The 23,008-nt window shown below is 50.2% G+C and overlaps 1 protein-coding gene across 4 annotated transcripts; it reads left to right on the top strand.

Moving 5' to 3' along the window:
• The first annotated feature begins 1,535 nt into the window (after positions 1 to 1,535).
• Positions 1,536 to 22,052, top strand: MIER2 (MIER family member 2). 4 transcript variants are annotated; one of them, XM_077842179.1, is made up of 13 exons: positions 1,536 to 1,581; positions 6,640 to 6,727; positions 7,156 to 7,307; positions 8,088 to 8,273; positions 9,003 to 9,126; positions 10,004 to 10,110; positions 10,770 to 10,839; positions 14,474 to 14,625; positions 15,267 to 15,348; positions 15,499 to 15,593; positions 16,188 to 16,315; positions 17,440 to 17,576; positions 18,528 to 22,052. In XM_077842179.1, exons 1-13 carry the CDS (start codon positions 1,573 to 1,575, stop codon positions 18,983 to 18,985), a joined length of 1,788 nt encoding a protein of 595 aa, XP_077698305.1. In that variant the 5' UTR covers positions 1,536 to 1,572; the 3' UTR covers positions 18,986 to 22,052. The 4 variants fall into 4 exon arrangements, with proteins under 4 accessions (XP_077698305.1, XP_077698308.1, XP_077698306.1 ...); XM_077842182.1 differs by having other exon boundaries at positions 1,558 to 1,581; positions 8,148 to 8,273; XM_077842180.1 differs by having other exon boundaries at positions 1,558 to 1,581; positions 16,188 to 16,291.
• The last annotated feature ends 956 nt before the right edge of the window (positions 22,053 to 23,008 follow it).

Here is a 23,008-nt window from a genome sequence, read left to right as displayed (position 1 = left end):
TGTTATTGATCAAAAGAGTCTAATCATCTAGTCTGATTCCTTGGATAACACCAGCCATTATATTTCATCCAGTTACTTCTGGATTGAGGCCAAAAACTTGTGCAGGCTAAAGTATAACCTCCAAAAAGGCCTTCAGTCTTCATCTGAACTTCCTGGCCTGCAAACTGCCACTTTATTATCACTAGTAAGAGTCTGTGTCCCTTTAGCTGCCAAGCCATGCCCTGAATCTCTCTCTCTCCCGCCCTGGTTTCCCTCATTGCCCCAGTCCCCCTATTCCTGAGACACTTTGGTCTCTTTTTTCCAGATCCTGGTAACCCCTCTCACCCTCATGCCTCCATCTCTAACCTAATTCATTCTAGCCTCCCCATCACTTCCTCCTACAACCCATTAGCCAACCTCCACCTCCAACCCACCCACTTCAGATTCCCTCCTTGAACCCCATCCAATCTCCCCCACCCTGTCCCCTCAACCCCTCACCCCAGCCTTCCCCTACCTGCCCCCAACCCTCTTCCCAGCCTGCTCCCTGCAACCCCCCAACCCAGATTCCCCCTCCCTGCCCCCTCCAACCTTCTCATCCCTAACCCACCCACACACTTTGCCCCAGTCACCTTCCTTTAACTCCGTCCCCACACAGCACCAATTCCTTCCCTTGACTCCACTACCCCATTTATCCCCTCCCTCCCCTGCCCCCACCACATCACTTCACCCCTTGCCGCTCTATCATCATCTAACCCCCTACTCCTCCTTGACCCCTCCAACCCAAGCCTCCCCCACACTCCAGCCTCCCCCTCCCTGACCTCTCCCCATCACTTCACCCCTTGCCGCTCTCTCTGTCCTCCTCTAACCCCCTACCCCAGCCTCCCCCTCCTTGACCCCTCCAACCCCCACCCCAGCTTCCCCCTGACCTCCCCCACTCCAACCCTCCCCCTCCCTGACCCCTCCAACACCACACCCCAACCTCCCCCCGCTCCAGCCTCCCTGACCCCTCCAACCTCCCACCCCAGCTTCCCCCCTGGCCCACCTCCCCTCTCCAGCCTGCCTCCCCCGACCCCTCCAACACCCCCCCCAGCTTCCCCCTGGCCCCCCCACCTCCAACCTCCAACTGCCACCCCAGCTTCCCCTTGACCCCCCCAGCCCAGCCCTTCCCCTCCAACCCTCCACTCCAGTCTCCCCCTCCCTGAGCCCTCCAACCCCCACCCCAGCTTCCCCCTGACCCCCCCAGCCCAACCCTCCAGCCTCCCCCTCCCTGACCCCTCCAACCCCCCACCCCAACCCTCCCAACCCCAGCTACCCCCTGGCCCCCCATCTCCTCCTCCCTGACCCCTCCCCTGTCACTTTACCCCCCCACACACACCGTTTGCCGTAGCCCCCCTGCACTAACCCCTCCCCCCACCGGACCCCCCCCCTTAACTCCCCCGCCCCACATGCCCCATCACTTCACCCCCCCGCCCCTCTCTCATATGCCCCCCCCCGCGCCTTCCCCCTCCCTCCTGGGCGCCGCAGCCAATGAGCGGGCGGCCCCGCATCCGGGGCTCCCCCGCCCGCCCGTCCGTCCGCGCTCCCCACACGGCCATGGCGGAGGTGAGTGCGCCGGGGGGAGGGGGCAACGGGGGGGGGCAGAGCCGGGGCCAAACCTCCCCCCATCACCCCGCCGGGCCCCCCTCCCGGGGGGCGGGGCCCTGGCGGGGGAGGGGCGGTCGCCACTCGGGACCCCCGCAGGCCCCGGGGGGGGGGGCTCATAGGGACCCCCCCCCGGGCCCGGAGGCTGCTCCGTGGCCTAGGCCCCAGGCCGGACGGGAGGGCCTGGGCCTGGGGGGGAGCTGGGGCATCGAGGGCTGGGGGCCAGTAGGGGGCAGCAGGGTCTGGAGTGGGCTGGGGGGCATCTGGGGCAGGGATAGCTGGGACTGGGGGGGGTAGCTGGGTTGGGGGGCATCTGGGGCGGGAGGCAGTAGGAGCTGCAGGGTAGCTGGGGCGTCAGGGACTTGGGGGGAGCAGGGCCTGGGGGGCATGGGGCAAGGATAGCTGGGACTGGGGGGTAGCTGGGCTGGGGGGCATCTGGGGCAGGGGGCAGTAGGAGCTGCAGGGTAGCTGGGGTGTCAGGGACTTGCGGGGAGCAGGGGCTGGGGGGCATGGGGTAGGGATAGCTGGGACTGGGGGGGTAGCTGGGCTGGGGGGCATCTGGGGCAGGGGGCAGTAGGAGCTGCAGGGTAGCTGGGGCGTCAGGGACTTGGGAGGAGCAGGGGCTGGGGGGCATGGGGCAGGGATAGCTGGGGTTGGAGGGGTAGCTGGGCTGGGGGGCATCTGGGGCAGGGGGCAGTAAGAGCTGCAGGGTAGCCAGGGCATCAGGGACTTGCGGGGAGCAGGGGCTGGGGCATATGGGTCTATGGGTGGGGGTAGCCAGGGCATCTTGGGCTGGGTACCAGTAGGGGCTGCAGGGGGTAGCTGGTGCTGTGGGGCAGCAAGGTCTGGGAGGAAGCTGGATCATCAGCGGCTGGAGAGGCCCAGCAAAAGCTGTGGGCATGGGGAGCAATGGAGGTTGGAGGGAGCAGAAAGAGGTGTGGGCAGGGATGGGAGGTGGCTGGGGGTAGGGGGCATTGGGGCAAAAGGGGATGGAGATGGGGCAGTAAGAACTTGGGGGCAATGGCTGGGGAGGGCAGTATGGGTGGATGGAGGTGGGGGGGGTTGTCATGTGCATCAGATGGTTCAATGGGAGGGACTTGAACTCTTGGAGTGTGTCATTGTGTCAAGACAGCAATAATTATGTTGGTGCATCATGCAGAGATGTTACCACGCTTACGCTGGGGCATCGCACTGTGATGTCATCCCCCGTTCTGTCTTGATGTCACTTTGAAACATCATCCCTGTTGCGTCACACCAGTTACATGGGGCATCAGGATATCACATTGTAAGATCCTTATTGTGACGTTGACTTGGGAGAATAGCATTGAGAAGCCATCAAGAGGCCCACCTGTTGCATTGCAAGCTTTTCTTGAGCACCACTCATGGAGGCATCCTCTCCACCACAACGAGATGTCATTCACATGTCACACTACAACGGTTGCACCAACATGTCACATCAGGGAGTTTTTCCTATTGGTGTGAGACTGTCCTCATTACATCTTGTCAATCACAATGGCCCTTGGATGCAGTATCCCTGTTGCGTTACCGTGTTTGTTCTGAAACATCATTCTGAGACTTCACCACAGCATCCTCAAGTTCACCCCCAGCACGTGGCATGGAGACGATGTCCCGGAGCACTGTGATGATGTCCCTATGATGAGATGTGCATCCCAAGGGGAATTTGGGGCCAGTTAACATCCCACAAACTAGATTTGCTATATGTGGGATCACCACAATGAAATTGTGACCGATCCCAGCGGGAGATGGACCAGATGGCCTAATATGTCTTTTCCATCATTAATTTTATGGACTTGCAGAGAAAAACTCACTATGTGGAGGTTACAAAATGAGTGAGATTCAGACGTGCACCTTTGCTCAATGGAAAATAGCCAACAGCACTCTTTCCCCAAAACATCAAAGAATGTGCACAAGACAGGAGCAACAAGGAGCAGTTCTGTAACAGGCCAGCACTAAGAGGTACACTTCACCTGGCCATGGAATGGCCTAAACTGCCTGAAAAATCAACACTGTTATTAAAGCAATGAAATCTGAAGGGAAACCCTCCTCTTTCTATTTGTCTCGCTTTCTTGTGAGAATAGTTCTAGCCTTAGGTGTTTTCTGTGCTAGTGCTCTGGACATACACACAATCACCATTGCACTTGAACAACTTTGACAGGGCATGAAATCCACTACTGCATGGAAAAATCCCTGCATTTCTTAAAAATCATTGTTGCTGTATCTTTTGTGGAGTTCCTGGAATCTTGACTCTGGAATCAGGGAAGGGATGCTCGAGTCTTTTAAGTCTGATAAGCCAGCAGATGTGTTCATAACTGCCATGTGAGGAGGGTCAGTTTCAGGCAAAAGAAGCAGCGATTTGTGTAGAGAGAAGCTGCCAAGAGTCCTAATCCAGGTGGCCATCCAGTTTTGCAGGCAGCGGAGCCAACTTCAGCATCAGCTCGGGCGCTATCAGAATTATCTGAGGTGACCACCTTGGATTCTGGAATGTGATCAGAACTATCAGCATCACAAATGACAGAAGCATCTTCATCAACATGTCTAAGTACCATTCTTGACCTAGATGTAGCCATTCATATCTTGGGGCCATCTACATCAGTTTTTCTGACCCATGCAATGCTGCTGGGTTTTCTACTCCCTATCTCACAGTAGGATTTTAAGCGTCAGACGGCATCTCTCTCTCTCATGTTAGAGAGAAATAATTTTACATCGCATGCCATTAACAGTCAGTTTAACCAACAACATTTCCCTCCGAGGGTCACTATCTACACATATGAGTCTGATCTTGCTTCTTCACCCATTGCTTGGCTCTGCTTGGATTTCTGGTTACCTGGTCTTTCAAATCCAAAAATAATTATGGTGTCGGCCATCTGTATGATCCAGCTTCATCCATGTCTATGTTAGGATGTAAGAATTGGCCATTGGCTCTGCCTGCCATCTCTTTGGTCCCTTCTCAATCCACATACACCATTGTGATTTGATTTACTTTCATTATTACCATTGTCTTCTTGGTGATTTTCAGCACGGGCAGTTTCCGTGTCCAGTAGTGTCCTGTTACTACTTCAGCTTTGAGTCTTTCTTCATCCTCATTAACCTGAAGATGTTCATAAGTATTAGTTTGTATCTTACTATTAACTAATGTTACTCTTCATTTCACCTAATGGTCTTTGATATAATGTATCCTCATTTATCCAGTGTTCTGATTGACATTTTTTCCCACCACCATTTGTTAACCGAACAATATTACTTAGTAGAAACTTTCATTTTTGAAACATTTTGAACACATTTCCTTACTAACCCTCTGTGAGGAAATACAGTCCGTAAGTAGATTGTCTCAGGAAATGGGAGACTACATTGAATTATGTTCCCAAAGCTACAGAGTGAATGATTGTAGACCACACCTTGATCATCTTCATACAACCAAGGTTATTTACGGGAAGGATATCTATTAAAATAGTCTTGTTCTTCATCATGTCCCATCAATCCCCAGCAGAGGGGCATCTCCCTTTTGATATGGAGCCATCTTCCTGTTTCCCAGGAAACATAGAAATGCCCAATCTTAGAACAAACGCAGTCCTAAATCTTTTCACCCCTTTCTCCTTTATTATCTCATAAACTCCTCCCTTCTCTTAGTACACACAGGTCCTGCGCTATTTCTGCAAGAAGACAAGATAGTCTCCAGAGGATTTTGTTGCTCTATAATCAGACACTAGGGGATGGTGAATTGCAATACACATTGCGTGTTTCACTTCAGGCTAAAGGCATTCTCTTTGCATTGTGCCTAGTAGACAAAGGAGCAGTAGTTCCAAGGTTGCTTCAGCTCTTGGATCTCTCATGACAACACCCCGCTGCCTCCTAGGTCATCAGTCATAAAAAATCATCACCATCATTATTTCAACAAAATAACTGGCACTGCTACCAGATTTACAAATTTTTAAGACTTGGAGGCATTAGTTCTAAGCCAGCAACCTGATATCTGGTTGGAAGGACTTGTGTGTGTGAGTGAGAATATGTACTTTGTCTCATCTAGAATGGGGGAGGGAGGATCTCCCATTTTGATTTCAACCGATCCTTTGCTTCCTTAAAAAAATAAGCTATTGAAGTCCAGTCCTGCAAGGTGCTGAATGCCCACAACTCTCATTGACTGAATGGATGGTGAGAGTGCTCAGCACTTCCCAGGATCAGGGCCATGATATGTATTAATTAAAATGTAGTAATGCCAGTTTGGGGATTGACACCACAGTTCTGTTCCACAGCTATGATGTTCTTAGTCAACATGGTTGAGTCAGTTGATTACTCACTTGCTCCCTTCCTAGACCTAACAAATATACAGCAATCCCAGAAATAACAGGCATTCTGGATTGTTACCCAGACTGCAGCCCACATTGCTGTTTGAACTTCTGACTGAACACTGGCTGCCAGAAAGCAGATGCCTACATTCACATCCACCTGTCCTATCCATTATCCATCTTACCCTTGCTGCTTGCAACCATTGGATTCCCTCCCTGCCTGCTCAGTTGTTAATGCCATTTGTGACCATTCTGAGTCTTTAAAGTGCTTTGGAATGAGGGAAGCTGGGAAGCACTTGGACAGATGTCCTGCTTGGCGGCCAGATCATTTCTGATTCTACCTCTGATGGATTGCTCAGAGGTTAAGGAAGTGTCACATTCAAAAAAAAGGGCCATATACTTTTAGAATAAAGTTTGTGGCAGGATAAAATCTCCTTTCATGACAATATAAGTCCTAAGGACTGTGGTTCTCAAATAAACTGGTGAGAGACTAGATATCAGTGATGTGATGAAGAAGAGGCACCCGTGCATGCACTTAGGGATTCTGAAGTGATAAATACAGGGCAGGGGAGGCTGCGGGGGGAGGGTCCTTGAGTACACCTGATCAGAAGCTCTCTTTACTTGGTTTTTAAACTAAGTGAATTGCATTTGGGGGCTGGAAATGTGTCACATTATTAGGAAGATGTTTCTCCTTCATGTTAATTTCTTTTTGAAGGCCTCGGTCGGCAGGCAGAGTCCAAGGGTGGTTCCATACCCAGCCCACAACCTATGTCCTGGAGAGCCTGGTCTTCAGACTGCAGCAGGTACCAACAGCTTGAGTGTGCTTATGTTTGTTTTCCCCATCCCACTCCCATTTCTCTTCCATCTCGTCTCTTCCCCCTGACATTTTCTGGGCATGCACATGAACTTAAGCACACACACACACGACGGAGGGCAAGTCTATATTACAGCACTACATTGGCACAGCTGCACCAGAGAGCTCTCCCATCGGCATAATTACTGGTGGAAGCTATGCTGGCAGAAGAGCATCTCCTGCTGACGTTGCGCCGGTGTGGACAGTGCTTAGGTTGATGTAACTTAATGTCACTCAGGAGTGTCTTTTTCACACCCCTGTGCGATGTAAGTTACATCAACTTAAGCGGAAGGGTAGACCAGCCCGAAGTCTCTCCAAATTTTGTTGCTGTGGTCCGCAGTCAAGCGTGGCTAATGGCCAACTTTCTAATCCCTGCAGTTGTGTCAATGGGCTCATCTGACCACCGATTCACCCTAGCTGAGATCCTGTCACAGAACTATGGTGTACGAGAAGAGAGGGAGGAGGAAGAAAATACGCAAGAGAAAGAAAAGTCTTTAGAAGAGCTGGAAAAGAGTTTCAGTGCATCTCAGGTAAAGGCAGCAAGGGTGGGGAAGGGGAATTATCTGTAGGATTTCTTGTCTATCTTGATAGATTATTGAGATCAAATATCTCCACTGAGCCGACACTCAGGGAGATCGGCTGGCTATGCACTATATTTAAGTCTCCTAAGCATTTGGATGTTTGGGATCAGATTGACATTTGGATGTTGGGGATCAGATTGCCCAAGGGACCAGTCATGAGCTCTGGAGCCCTCCACTATCTAGGTTGCCAGTTCAAATCCAGTCTGCATCCCTGGTGACGAAAAGCTGTTGGCTGTCTGGTCCATGTGAAATGAGTTGTTGCTATGCCTTCCACTTCATGATAGACAGGTGTCAGTTTCTGAGAAAACACTGGTGCATCTATTGGCTCCTTTGTGGGCAGCCAAGAGGCCAAGAATTCAGTAGGTTATGGAGTGTGAGCATCCTTCTCTGACAGAGACTGTACCTTCAGGTCAGTGTCAGTATACATAAGGGACCTTTGTGCTGCCCTGTTCTCTGTGTAAATACAGGGATCTAGTCTCCAGGGCTGTTAACTGGAACCTCTTCACCAGCATGAAAACCCAGTGTAAAAAAGCCACCCTTGAATCTGTTGCTTTGGGATAATTTCCCAGGTTTGTCCACAGCTTCGGGAAGTACAGTTTGTCATAGCCCCGTTAGTCAATACCTTTTGGTTTCCTGCATGATAGAGCAGCGCCAAAGACAGATCAGAGCCAGCCCCCAGAGGAGCAGAGCTGCCCTGACTGCCTCTGCATATCTCTGTGTTTACTGCAGCTGGTGTTGTACTCGGTGGTTGTTCCATTCCTGATGAAGCTTTGTCCTCCTCTCGCTCAGAGCAGTGAAATGCCATTCGAGGAGCTGCTTGCACTTTACGGCTATGAGGCATCTGATCCGATCTCAGAGCAGGACAGCGAGAGCAATGACATCCCTCGCAACCTGCCGGACATGACCCTGGATAAGGTAAGGGCAACTTTGGGCCATGTGCTAGCTGCTAGCAAGGGGAGAAAGTAGTGCACCCCAGGTTGGTGTAGGGTCTAGAACGGGGGGCATCTACTGGGTCCTTCATTCAGGGGTCTAGTTTATTCAAGATGCTTGAATTCCAGCAGGTGGGAATTGGCTAACCCACTGATCCCCATGTGCAACCGGGAATGTCAGCTGCAGAGGTGCTAACACAAACAGGAAATTCAGGGGAGACTAAAGAAAGAGTAATTGTTACAAAGAGCAACAAACTGCAAACCCTATTTGGAATGTAGATCCCTCCTGTTCTGCATGCGGTGTGACTCTAGGGAGATTCGCAGGAGGCCTCATCTCTGCCTGAAAACCTGGATCACCCTCTATTCCCAGGGAAGCCAGGACTCCTGCCACTCAGCATAAGAGCCACTAAAAAAGTTTATTCCCTGCCAGCCCCTCTGAAAGTCACCCACTCTGGGATGGGCTCTGCAGAAAGTGCTCCTTACCCTTTCTCCCTGTAGCATCTGCAGGAAGCCACTCTCTTCTTGACTCTCCCAGTGAACCTGAAGGAAACAGTCTTTTGAGGGTGTGGATAAGGAAGGTCTATGGGAAGTGCCTGTGGGGTTGGGGAGATGCACGGAGGAAGGGATCTTGGCCAGGGATGGTTTACTCTAGGCGTCCCCTCCCTTTTTTTTTTAAATTTAAAAACATTTTTCACTTTCTTGTTGTTGTTAAAAGGAACAAATAGCGAAGGATTTGCTTTCAGGGGAAGAAGAGGAGGAGACGCAGTCTTCGGCCGACGACCTGACTCCATCCGTCACGTCCCATGATGCGTCGGACCTTTTCCCAAACCAGCCTGGCTGTATGTGTCCCTGATTTCTAACGGACCTTTTGTACTTGGACATGGCTCAGGAGGAAAGGCCAATTTTTAAAATTATTTTTAAATTTTTGGTTACTGAAATTCCTGAAGTAGCAACTTTTGAGGTTGGTCCGGGGAGCTGGAGATAAACTGAGCCCTCCTGATGTTACTGCACAGACAGAATTGGGCCGTAGTGATAAGGGGAGTAGAATTTTATGGTTCAGGGTGTGAACTGATCAGCTGTAGGGTCAGGAAGCAGTTCTCTCCAGCTGCAGCTCATAGCCTCAGGGCGGTGAGGACTTCTGTTACGTGCCCAGCGTGGACTTTCGGGGCAACTACACAACTGGTGAAGTGCATGGGATGTTGGGGTTTTTTGCCTTCCTGAGAAATATCACTGCCAGTTGCCCCCTCCGCAGCATCCACTCTCAGAGTAGCGAGAGCACTGGTCTCATCTAGTATGACAGCAAGCAGGATTCCTGAGTAGAAGGACCAGTGGTCTGATCTAGAAGGGGGTGTTGCAGATTAGTAGAACCAATGGTCCAGTCTAGTATGGCAACTACTGTGTTCCTCGGACTTTAATATTGGGGGTTTGTAGGGAGCCAAAGCAAGGGAGAACTTAGTGTGGAATAATTGATTGGGCTTCTACCCCTAATCCTGCAAAATTTGGGAGCCTTGGCTCTGCTGAGTGATCACTGCTCATGTGGCAAGGACTTGGGTATTTTGCCTACAGAAGAGAATCTGGGTAAGTTGTTCTGAATAAACGGAGCAGGCTCAAAACAACTCCAAGATGGGAAATGAGGGAAGGAGAGAGAATCTAGAGGTATTGAGGCTGAGTGTTAACCATCTTGTAACTGAACAAGTGAATTCTCTTTCTTCAAAGCAAACTTCCTGGCTGATGAAGACAAAGAGCCCTGCTCTTCTCCATGTGCCTCCTCCTCGGCTGAGGATTCCGAAGAGGACTCCATCCCGTCCAACGAGTGCAAGAAGGTAAGTGATCCGAGCCAACTGCACCTCCCCGGGGGGCTAATGCTCTGCATTCAAGCGTGAGAAAGCCGAGCAGCTCAAGAAAACCACGAGACCCCACCCCGGGGGTGCCTTCTTGGGGAGCTCAGTGTCGGGCACCGGTCCTCTGAGTCTTCCATTCCGTGCAAGGCTATGGCAGGCGTATCTTAAAGCGTGCCCTGTGGAGCCTGTAGCCGAGATTATCCTCGCAGTGAGGGGGATGCTGTACCTCAGAATTCAAACCGGCAACTCGTAGCCTAGGGGAGGTGAGGTCTGGTGTTGAGTGCCCAGGATGGGGCTTTGGAGAACTATCTTGTGGAAGACGAGAGTAGACTCCTCTTTGGACGCACACTGCCTCTCCTCCTCTGCAGCCTTGGATGACATAAGCTTTTGGTATAAATATTCAGCAGTGAGACCAGGCTTCAAATTAGAGGGTCCACAAACTAATTTGTTTGAAAACCCCTTCATAATTGTTCTAACGAATAGGAGGGATCCCCTTAGAGCGAACCCGGACAATGTGGTCTGCCAGTGTGTTTAGTGAGGCAGATTAAGCTTCGTTCATCACCAGGTCCCTGAGTTGATTCCAGTACAACCACATAACGCAGTCGCCTTATATTAATTCCCTTCTCTGTGATGGTTTTCAGGAGATCATGGTTGGACCTCAGTACCAGGCAGCTGTTCCTATCCTCCACTTAAACAGGCACTGTGAAAAAGGTGAGAGCCCTTCCTCACTCTGACTGTAACATTTGTGCTGTATTTTTTCTGGATATGGGGTCCACTGATCTGAGCTGCTGCCAGAGAGTTGGCTCTGTCACTGAGGTTTGTATCCCTAGATATGATGTCTGTATGTCTAACAACACTCAGTCCTCCAAACAGAAGTGGGGCTTTTAGGAAAAGGGTGGTGGATTAGTTGTCGCCAATGTGCTCTCCTTTGGTTCACAGCGTGATCCAGTATTTTAACAGGACTGTGTGTAGCCCTAAAAGAGCCAGCAGTTTTAGCTGTTTGCAATGCAAACACAGGTGCAGTTTGCTTTACATGATCTGGCAGTTTGTAATCACTGCAGGTTTACAATGAAGGTAAAGTACGAAGGCATCTTTCATTTTTGGAGTCTCTGATAATATAGTTTCATAGATTTTTAAAGCCACAAGGGACCATTGTGCTGATCTAGTCGGATCTTTTGCATAACACAGGCCATAGGACTTCCCTGAATTTATTTTTGCTTCAAGTCCAGTAGCTGGGGTGGAACTAGAACGGATCTGTTAGAAAAACATCCAGTTTTGATTTAAAAATTGCCAGTGATGGAGACTCAGCCACAATGGTTAATTACCCTCGCTGCTAAAAATGTGCTCCTGACTTCTCCTCTGAATTTGTCTATCTTCAACTTCCAGCCATTGATTTTTATAGAGACCTGTGCTCTTTGAGGATCACATTGTCTCTAAATTTCTGGCAGTGAAGTGCAGCAGAGTTAACATTTTTCAGATTATTTTATTTTCCATAATTTTTGGTGTTTGGGTTTTTGTTAAAACTTTGACTTTACAGGCTTTCTAATTGATGTGGGTTTTGTTTTTAGAAAACAGTGTTCACTTGATTTTGTTCCTGAACAGCAGTGTTAGATTGTTTTCATGCTTAATTCCAAGTGAACAAAGTTTCTACCCTGAGAATTTACTCCCCTCCCCCCCGCCTCCGAACATTTCACAAATAATCATCAATAGGAGCTTATTGTGGGTTCAGAACTCATGCAGAGATGGATCCTGCTTCTCCCCTACCGTTGGTCTTATATTTGAATCTCTGTCTGCCAAACTCTTTTTCTTATTTGCCTCAAAACTTTCCTGAAAAATCGTGATATCAAGCATGTGAAATTTCTGATGGATTGGTCTGAGTTTGGCAAAGTTGGGGATGTGAGTCTCAGCCATGGCCAAAGAAAAATTAATGCCTCACAGTAATATTGTATTTATATTTCACAAACTGGCAAGCGATACCATTTATCTATACATTTTCATCCTAAATCCCCAGTGCTGATCACAATTTCCAGCTAGATAGGATCTCTCAGAAGCAGAGAAGCTTTTGGTTTTCAGATTGTGTCCAATCATTTATTAGCTCAAAACTCTGCACCCGTTAGCTGGAACTTAGATGCAGTCTGCTACCCGGGAGTCTGCTCTCTAGAAATGACTCACTTCCTCCCTCATTATCTATGCCAGGCAGACTCTGGGCAAGTTAGTTTAAAGGGTTCACTTCCTACTAGTTTTAAGCTCACATTTAGGACTCTATCCTACAAGGCGCTGGGTGCCCTTAACTCCTACTGAAGTTAATGGGAGCTGAGGGTGCTCAGCACCATAGATCTTGGGTCACGTTCTCCATTGTCCTGCACCATATGCTTCATGTGAACACCAGTGCAAAGTGGATGTACACCTTCTCTGCACTCACTTTGCTCTGGTGTAAATGAATATGCCAGGTGAAGGGCTAAGGAGAATCAGGCCCTTTGTCTTGAAAAACAAACAAATAAACAAACGAAAAGTATATTAGGTGCTAGTGGTTACCAATCCTTATATCTTAATAGAATTGTTTCCTTGCCTGTTGTTTTAGTTCATTGCAAGTATTTGTTTTCTGTTTGTTTTCATTTAAACAATTTCCCGCATTGCTGTGAACATATAGCTGGTTAAAAGATAGGAAACAAAGGATAGGAATAAATGATCAGTTTTCAGAAATGAGAGAGGTAAATAGTGCTGTCCCCTATGGGTCTGTACTGGGCCCAGTCCTGTTTAATATATTCATAAATTATCTGGAAAAAGGGGTAAACAGTGAGGTGGCAGAATTTGCAGATGATACAAAATTGCTCAAGATAGTTAAGTCCCAGGCAGACTGTGAAGAGCTACCAAACTGGGTGACTGGGCAACAAAATGGCAGGTGAAATTCAATGTGGATAAATGCAAAGTAATGCACATTGGAAAAACATAATCCCAACTATACATATACAATGATGGGGTTTAAATTGGTTGTTACCACTCAGGAAAGAGATCTTGGAGTCAGTGTGGATAGTTCTCTGAAAACATCCACTCAATGTGCGGCAGCAGTCAAAAAAGCAAACGGAATGTTGGGCATCATTAAGAAAGGGACAGATAAGAAGGCAGAGTATATCATGTTGCCTCTGTATAAATCCATGACACACCCACATCTTGAATACTGCGTGCAGATGTGGTCGCCCCATCTCAAAAAAGGTATATTGGAATTGGAAAAGGTTCAGAAAAGAGCAACAAAAATGATTAGGCGTATGAAACGGCTTCCATTTGAGGAGAGATTAACAAGACGGGGACTTTTCAGCTTGGAAAAGAAACGACTAAGGGGGATATGATAGAGGTCTATAAAATGAAGACTGGTATGGAGAAAGTAAATAAGGAAGTGTTATTTATTCCTTCTCATAACACAAGAACTAGGGGTCACCAAATGAAATTAATAGGAAGCAGGTTTAAAACAAACAAAAGGGAGTATTTCTCAACACAGTGCACAGTCAACCTCTGGAACTCCTTGCCAGAAGATGTTTTAAAAGCCAAGACTATAACAGGGTTCAAAAAAGAACTAGATAAATTCATGGAGGATAGGTCCATCAATGGCTATTATCCAGGATGGACAGGGATGGTGTCCTTGGCCTCTGTTTGCCAGCAGCTGGGAATGAGCGACAGAGGATGGATCACCCTGTGATTTACCTGTTCTGTTCTTCCCTCTGGGGAACCTGGCATTGGCCACTGTCGGAAGACAGGGTACTGGGCTAGATGGACCTTTGGTCTGACCCAGTATGGCCGTTCTTATGTTCTTAGAGCACAATACACAGCCGTGTGCCAATGTGTGAGAGTGGGAGCAGTCAGGGGGATGCCCAGGCCAGAATTTGACAGAAACAGTGGCTGCTTAAAGCCACCTTTGCCCTCCCACTCCTACGCCCAGAGCAGGAAGGGGCACTGCAGAATCTGGCCTTTTAAAACCACATGCATCAATTGACAACATGTTCTCTAATAAGGCTAGAGAAGTTTTGAGCATCAAAAAGTCTCCCCAGCCACCCCTTCAGGAAAAGCCTGAGCAAACAGAGTCACTGTGCTCTGACAGTCAACAGTCTTGGGCTAATCAGACGAAAGGGGGAATCTGGGATCAGCAGCCCTACACTCTCCAGATTCAGGAGAGAAAACATCCTGGCTTTCAAATCTAAGAACTCGCAGCTGGAGCATCCCCTCTGACCATAACTGCCAGGCTGGAGCCCAGAGACTTCCTCTCTGATCCACCCACATCCCACCTCTTGAAAACCAGGGGTGCTCTCGGATTGACCAGCTCATTTCAGACATGCCCTGATGTTCCCATTAGCCTACGAGAATGAAGATCAGCTGCTGTGGGACCCAAACATCCTCCCTGAGCGGGAGGTGGAAGAGTTCTTGTACCGAGCAGTTAAGCGGCGGTGGGACGAGGTCTCCAGTGCCAGTCTGTCAGATGGAGAGATGGTGAAGGACAATGAGCAGGTGAGCCTGGGAGCCAGGGCTTTGTGCAGTCACGAAATTCTCTGTTGTCTTAGTGTTGTGGACAGAAGTCAAGTAGCACTGGCCATGGGAGCAGGAAGTATCAGCAGGGAGTTTCAGAATTGATCCCTTGTTTGTTTCAGAGGGGAGGGAGTGGCTCTCACAAAGACCCTGGGTGAGTGAGACCTCCTTTCTAGATGATACATCTCCCTCTGGGGCCCATCACTGCTGCTCCATGGATCAGACAGAGGGAACCTTTCTTGCTGAGCCTGCTGCTTTCTACTGCCTCCTGCTGGGTTGAGGAGCAAAAGGAGTGCTCGGGACTTGCCTCAAATACTCCATGTGGGTTGTGTTGCCACCAGGTTGCTGAACTGGCCCGTTCAGACTAGTATTTTAATTACAGCTGTATGAGGACACATGCACACCTACTGTCTCTAGACTCCTCCCAGGATAGCCCCGTGCTTCATAATTTAGAGCCTCGAACTGTGGAGCAGTCCTTGCTGATGGTCCAAGTGGGGCGGTGTAGATAAGTGGCTCCAGAAGAGAACGTGCTGTTTGGGCAGGTGCAGTGAGTCACAGCTGAGTTGGTTAGTGGTATATGCGGCCAGTGCATGTAATCAGCAGTTCTTTATTACATTGCATAGGCTCTATATGAACTGGTTAAATGTAACTTCAATGCAGAAGAGGCACTGCGGAGATTGCGATTCAACGTGAAGGTCATCAGAGGTGAGATACCCAACTGTTCAGATTCTCTTGCATGCTGTATCCCAAATGTCCAGATTCCTTCTGCAACTCCAGCAGCCCCTGGACGTGTCTGTCTCTCAGTAACCCTGGGGTTCTGTGGAACTCCTAACATCCTGTTTCCCTGTGCTGCAGATGAGCTTTGTGCCTGGAGCGAGGAAGAATGCAGAAACTTTGAACACGGGTTTAGAGTCCACGGGAAAAACTTCCATCTCATACAAGCTAACAAGGTAAAGATTCATGTTTCTGTGTCACAGACTGAGAGGAGCTGCAGGAGTGCATGCTAGTGCTGGGAACATATATTAAACCTTACTTAATCTGGGGAAATTGGGACTGCTAAAAGTTCTAATCCCAGCTGATTTGCTGTGTGGTCGTTGTCAAGTGCATGGGTCCAGTGCAGGTAATCAGCACTGTTTGCTTGATTTCTCCCATCTGCACTACAGGGAAAACAATACGGACGTCCATAAGAGATTGCGAGGCTTAATTTATTAAAAATTAGCACTTGCTAGCTGAGGATCTCAAAGTGCTTTGCAAACTGTCTTCACCATCGCAATGTTTCTGGGGGTCAGTGATTGCAGGGTGTGGGTTGTTTGTAGAGTTCAGTGGGATCCTTCGGGATGAAAGGGGAGCCATGTAATCCAATGAATAGGGCACAAGACTGAGAGTCAAGAGATTCCAGTTCCTGCCACTGACTCACCATGCGACTTGGGTCAAGTCACTTGAATGAACTTGGTTTCCCCATCTGCAAAGCGGGGTGATGGTACTGACCCTTCGTAAAGCCTTTGGGGCTTTATGGAGGGACTCTGACTAATCGCTCCCTGCAGGTCCGCACCCGGTCAGTGGGAGAGTGCGTGGAGTACTATTACATGTGGAAGAAGTCGGAGCGCTATGACTACTTCACCCAGCAGACTCGCTTCGGAAGGAAGAAGTATGTCCTCCACCCTGAAGCCACGTGCGTGGAATATTCTCAGACTAAGATTAGTAAACGTTACTTACCAGCAAGGCTCACTGTTTCACTCAACTCCCTGTTTCAGGGACCTTGATCTTAAAATAACGCTCCCCACCATAAACCTCATGAGATAGGTCTTCTCGTTGGGAGGGTGCTCGGGGATGGCAGGCCAACTGATGCACACGTTGCATACAGAGTGTAGCCCACTGTCCCACCACAAAGGAAAGCAGCCATTTGCCAGTAGCGCTGGGAGGGCATTTTTCCAGGAAATGTTTTTTGTTGGAAAACGACTAATCACAGGTGAAACTTAGTGGGAAACGGTAGGCTTGGGCCAGTATCTCAGTTCGAAAAATGTGAAAGGAGAGGATGTTTCAAAATTGTTGAAACATCCCGTTTTGACTTTTTTTTTTTTTTTTAACCGAAAAATTCTGTTTTTGTTTGAAATGATTTTTTGGATAGAAATATAAGCTCGTTATAATAAAAACCATTTTTTGGAATAAAAGAAGGTCGAAATTGAAACAAAATGTTTTAAAAATGTCAAAACAAAGCTTTGGACCCAAGCCCAAAAATTTCTCTGCTTGTTGGTTAGCAAATGTTTTTGAGATGTTGATCTTTTGTCCCACTTCGGAATAAGAAAAAATGTCAAAATCTTGACAATTTTCCAGGGACCAGCAAGCCATTTCCCACCCAGCTCTGTCTGCCAGCATGCTGACCCTGCAGCAGGCCAAGACAGCAGTTCTGTGCAGTGGCCGTCTCACTGGGGAGAGTGTTTGCCCATTGAGTACACTGTGGGAGGAAGAGAAGTCCGTAGGTCTCTGGGATTGCAGAGTTCAGCAAGTGTTGGAACCTGCGAGGGCCCAATTCTGATTTCACATGAACTGGTTTAGCTCCACCGATTTCAGGGGGGTTGTGCCCATGCAGGAACAGAAGGGGCCCCACAGACCTTGAGGGGAAGGATGTTTTCTGCACAGCGAGCCTGTTGCTGATTGCTCCCTGTGTATGGTGCTGAGAATGTCCTTGTTACCTCCTGCGTTGTCCCTTGGCAGCGTGTTAGGGAGAGTTGTTGATTCCCCCACCTGCTTAACCCCACTGAGTGGATGGTCACAGCGTCATCTCTCCCCCTGCAGGGATTACGTGGATAACGACTTGGATGGGGGTGAGGCGGAAAATGCCACCCGCTCTCGGAACTCCCCACCGATTCCCTCTGCCACCAGCTGCCTGGACTCTCGCTTCAATCAAGATCACCTAGCAATTGAGAGTGCAGGTAACTCCTTTGCCTTCCTCCAGTGCCAGAGCTGGAGGATGGAGGCCTCTCCTTCCCACTGCTCTGGGGTACGGAGCTTCCGTTTGTCCTTCTCTCATGACTTCCCATGGCTTATTTGCAGGCATGCGCCTGTTATCGTAGCTCCTTAAGTTCCCCTGGTTGGAAGCAGGTCCTGGGAAAACCATTGAGAGGACACCCGCACAGCAGGAAAGGGCTCAGTGCTAAGGGAGGGGCCTTGTCTGTCACTAAATCAGCCCATTCCACGGTCAGAGCATGAGGTTGGGAGTTTAGCGCTAAGGGTGAGCTCTGGGGAGAATGTAAAGGAGTGGGGAATAATCTGCCTCTCTTACCATCTCCTAACAAACCTGGACCTTTGCATGTCCACGTCTGGGGGAAAAACACCCTGGGGTGTGTTTGGGGATGGGGGTTCCTAGCATCAGGCGCATCTTGGAGAGTCACATCAGAGGATCATCTGAATTTCCATAGAAGCACTGATGTACGTGCGTTCCCCCCCCGTCCCCAATGAACTGTCTTCCCAGTCTCCCCACTCCACACATGCATCCCACACAGGGGAACCACATAAGAATGGCCATGCTGGGTCATACCAATGGTCCATCCAGCCCAGTATCCTGTCTGCTGACAATGGTCAATGCCAGGTGCTTCAGAGGGAATGAACAGAACAGGTCATCATCAAGTGATCTACCCCATTCCCAGTGTCTGGCAAACAGTAGCAATAACAGTGATAAACTGTGATGGATCTTGGCTGATACCATGAAGGAGCGAGGGATCATGGCCACGTACAGTCTGACTAGATCGTTCTGGTCAGTGGGTGTGAATAAGACCCTGTACAGTGTTATCTGCATTTGTGTACAATGGACTCACTCTAGCTTTCTCTCGCCTGCTTTCCTCACCCTGTCTCTCTGTTCCTCCTCCGCCCCTTGGGTCGTGCAGAGCCTCTGAGCGTGGAGAGCGCAGCCTGCAGCTTGGGCAGCATGAGCGAGTCGGGCCAGGCTTACGAATGCAGCACTCCCTCAGAGACAAACTGTTCCTTTGACCCTGCAGAGGACACGTCCTCGGGCGGCATCTCAGCCACTTGCACACGGCATCCAGGTAACCCCTCGGAAATGGGGCTTTATCAGCTGCCACCGGCAGGACCGGGCCTGGCAGAGAAGCAGGAGACATTGCAGAGCTCCGGCGAGACGATAACGATGGACTTCACTCTCCCCGGAGACATTAATGAGGGGTTGCCTTTAATTTCTGGCCGTGTGGATTTGGACAGGGACCCAGAGGCACTGGTGTCCCCTGCTCAAGTGTCCTTATCGGTCACAGATTTTGGCATCATCGGCATTGGAGATGTAAATAGTTTCCTGGCTGCTCACCAGGCCTGCCCGGGGCCTTTGTCACAGTGAGAATTTCCAGTCTTGACCTTGTCACAGACCGAGCTACAACTTTGACCCGACTGAGTGAATTCCCTGGGCTTCCGTGTTCCACGGGGCCAGCTTGGAGCTGTCGGTCGGAATCTGTCTTTCCATCCTCCTTGATGTTTTGGCGTCTGTCCTTCCAAGGCTACAGTGAAACCAAACACCTTTCTGCTTTAGTGCTGTCTGACACACCTGTGCAAAGCTGATGGGAGGTTTTAGTAGGGGGATGAGTCCATGAGCCCAGCCCCCCCCCACAGGCAGCACCATGCAGTTCAGACAGCCTCTGGCCTGACGACAGTGGAAGTGTCCAGTGACCCCAACAGAGGGGGCTTTCTCTAGGGCAGGCCGGTTGCACAGTGGGATGTTACTGAGGATGAGGATGTGTCGTGGGCACTTTGGGGGCTGGGATGGAGGACGTAATCAGAAGTACATGTGCTTAGGAAAGTGACACGAAGAAGCACAGTCAGTCCAGGCTGGAGTGGCCCTCTGGATGCAGAGATGGGCGTGTTTGTGCCGAAAGAGGGGGTGTTCAGGCGTGGCCATTCACCCTCGGATTTTGTGTTGCAATAGAAGTAATTCTCTCACCTTTTCTTTTCTAACAGCTGTAGTGTGCCTGTTGATTTGTTAATCTGGGGGCAGGCATGTGTATTGAGACTGTGTTCAGACCCAGAGCGCCATCAGCATCCGTCTGTCTTCTCCACTGCCAGGTCCAGATGAGAAACAGCCTGTCCCATCCCCTCCCACACCTCTGACTACAGCCTCAGCTCTTGGAAAGTAACATTTAGGGTGGGCAGCCTGTCTGCACATTGCTCAACGCTCTTCCCTTCCCAACACTTAACCATTGGTTGTGCTGCTCCATGGAGAACCCGAATCCAGGGATGAGGCTGCATTGGTGGCAGAGGGAGTTTCTAGCGGGGCTGGCAGTGGGCAACATGGTCTGTAAAATCCTTGTTTGCATTGCAAAAGGGTTAAATCTGAATGAGCTGCCTGCAGAACTGCCTGACTGGTTCCAAACTCATTGATCAGCTGGGGGAAAAGGGTATTAGTGATCAGTGAGTTGGATCTTGGGACTTACATTAGAATCCTACAGAAACTGAAACAGAAGCTAGCGGGCTGCCTCTGAGCTCATGGTATACGTGGCCAGGAGGTGGGCGCACCAGCCCGCCCATCCGGTGCTAAGCACGGGCCCACACAGGTGCCAGGCAGGTGCATCAAACCTGGGCACGTCCCTTGTATCCTGTGCAAGCACAAGGCGTGTAGCTATGTGCCTGAAAAGGAGAGCTTTCAGCCCTAGTAACCCATCCGAGCATATGACACTCACCCTTGGTAGGACTGCTTGTCTACCCTAATCATCTCCTTTGCCAGCCTGTGTGAGCACACGGAGCACAGCCCTGGCAAGATGATGCATCAGCCCTCTGGGACATCAACCCTGATATTCAAAAATGTAACGTAAAGAAACTCTCTATTTTGTAAGAGAAAGGAATGTGTTTACCCTTGCGAGAGACATGACTGAGGTGACCAAGATTGTGTCCAATGGCAGCAGGGCCGTTAGTCACTGCATAGCGTGCCAAACGAGACAGGGCCGTCTGTGGCTTGCAGGAGCCCGTTACCTCTCAGCTGCTCCGGCAGATTTGGGGTTTGCTGCTGGCTGAATTTTCCCCACTCCTCCAGGAGCGCGCGCACACCCACGGTGCGTCGACGCTTACGGCGTACGCACACTGCACACCCAGCGAGCACGGCGACACGTGGCAGTGTAGACAGGGAGGCACCGCTGAGGGAAGTGGTACAGAGTGCCAGACACACCTCGGCCCCCATAGTATAGACCCTAGGCAGCTGCTACCCACCCAAACCGCCTCCCCGTCTGTGCTGCTACTTTTACCAGTGGAGCGTCCTGCTGTCGGAGCCTTTCCCCACCGCAGCGAAAGGCTCTGGCAGCTCCCGCGCCCTGGAACCTTTCACTGCGGCGTGCGGCTGCTCGTGCAGTGCTGTCCTCCGGGCTGCGGACACAGTCGGATGCGCACATTTCCTGCAGGCTGCGGCCGTTCGGGACTCCAGTGCCAGATGCCCTTCATCCAATTGCCTTTTTTTTTTTTTAAATAACTGCCTTCAGGCCACCGCCCTGAAGCTAGTTCTGCTGCTGATGGATTTGAAATGACGTTATCGGCCATTGTGGGCTGGGTCCTCCCCTGAACAAACAGGCCGTGTTCACCTGTTCACTGTGAGCGTGAAGAAGGTGGAAAGTGCTAGTGTCCCAATGCATTTTACACCCACTTGGCACTGGAGCGGGGGAGTGGCTCCCCAAGGCACATGGTGACGGAGAAGCCGGCCTCGTCTCACATCACCCAAACCCCAGCTTTGTGTCACCCACTCTGTCAGGGACCCTGCCCCTGGCCGGCTCAGCTGAGGTGGTAAACTCCAAAGTACAGCTGCCTTGACCATGAAGTCAGTTTGTGAGACAGAGGTGCTAACTCGGGGGGGGGGGTCTCCCCACCCACCACTCCTGCCTGCTGGAGACGGGACACAAATGTGAGCTGCCAGCGCCTGGCCCGAGCCCCCAGGCTGTGATTCCCTTTTGGGGGCCTTTCCTTTCTGAAAGGAAAAGGAGTGAGTAGGGGGAGGGTGTGGGGAAGCTCTGAGGCTTTTCCAGGGAGTGGGGAGCTCCCAGCACCCCTCCAACAGCCAGGTACATTGGAGAAAATTGATAAACGTTTTTTCTTTCGTTTGTTTCATTTTTGAGTCCTAATGAGGAGTGTGTCGGGGGGGGAGAATGTCTCTTATTTATATTCTTCAATGTTGTTTACAGATTCGAGCGGGGGCTTAAAGTGAACGTGACATGTTTTCCGCACGCCCTGTCTGGGGAGGGACGGAAATGGCCGGGGAGAGGGAGTCAGTTTTTGGTTTGGTTTGGTTTTACTCACGAAGCACATTTACTTTGAGCTGCCCCCAATGCCGGACTCTTTCCCTCCCCCCCGGAGGCCCCGCACTGTGAAGTGATACTGCCTTGAAAACCCCTTGCCGTTATTTATTTAATTAAAAAATCTGATTTGAAAACGAACAGGGAGCTCGTCTTGTTTTCCGAGGCATTGGGCTGTCACAGCCCTTTGGGCACCGGTAGCGAGAGGGGTTGTTGGCTTCTATTCGCTGCTCTGCACTAATGAGAGTGGCAAAGCATCTCCAGAGGCCAGCGCTCGTGTCACCAGGAGATGTGAGCCCCGTGTGTGTGGCTGGTGGAGAGAGCACATAGACGGTTAATCTTAACAGGCTGCCGCTGTGGATGCTCTGTTCCTGGGTCGCCATAGTGGATTGCAAATTCACCCGTGCTATGGCTCCGTTAGTGTCCGTGGAGTGACTGCAGGGATTAATTCAATGGCCCAGAGAGTACCATGACTGGGGCTATCAAAGTAATAATAATAATCCCTAGATCTCAACGCACTTTAGAAAGGAGGTCGGTATCATTATCCCCATTGTACATGTGGGGAAACTGAGGCAAGGAGCAGGTTTGTGAGGTCACCCAGTCGCAGAGGCAGGGCTATAACCCATGTCTCCTGAATCCCAGGCTAGTGCTCTGTCTACCAGATAATGCTGCCTCCCCTGAGGTGGGATATTATGATAAGACAGCAAGGTAGCCTGATAAGGTCCTGGAACAATGAGCCCACTCCCTGCCCCAAGAATGGATGCCTACCAGCTCTTAACCTTTTCACTGCCACTCTGTCTCTCAAGAGAAGGTGTCCCAACTCCTGGATTTACACATAGGCCCTTGCTCTGCCTGGTGCCTCCTCAGCATACAGCTGGGCTGGCTGGCTTGGGGGCTTCCCTGCTAATAAGTAAGCTGAGATGTCTGTCTCCAGTCTTCCTGTGCCTTCCCTTGCAGGCTGTCAGGAGCAATTGAATATGCACGTGAGAGAGGAGTCAGAACAATTGTAACCTGGGGCAGAAAGAATGCGGTTTGGCTAAAAGTTCTGTTAAAGTGGGAGAGCTGGAGTGCTTCAGACCCAGTTAGCAGTGGGTGTG

Source organism: Eretmochelys imbricata, chromosome 25 (assembly GCF_965152235.1).
Source record: "Eretmochelys imbricata isolate rEreImb1 chromosome 25, rEreImb1.hap1, whole genome shotgun sequence".
NCBI classification, from domain to species: Eukaryota; Metazoa; Chordata; order Testudines; family Cheloniidae; genus Eretmochelys; species Eretmochelys imbricata.
The sequence above is the reverse complement of the archived record's forward strand: the minus strand, read 5'-3'. Positions and strand labels throughout refer to the sequence as shown.

Excerpts from the sequence above, each read along its gene's own strand:
- MIER2 (XM_077842179.1), top strand. Across the intron at positions 6,728-7,155 it reads TGGTCTTCAGACTGCAGCAG|TTGTGTCAATGGGCTCATCT; the intron begins GTACCAACAGCT and ends TAATCCCTGCAG. Across the intron at positions 14,626-15,266 it reads TGGTGAAGGACAATGAGCAG|GCTCTATATGAACTGGTTAA; the intron begins GTGAGCCTGGGA and ends TACATTGCATAG.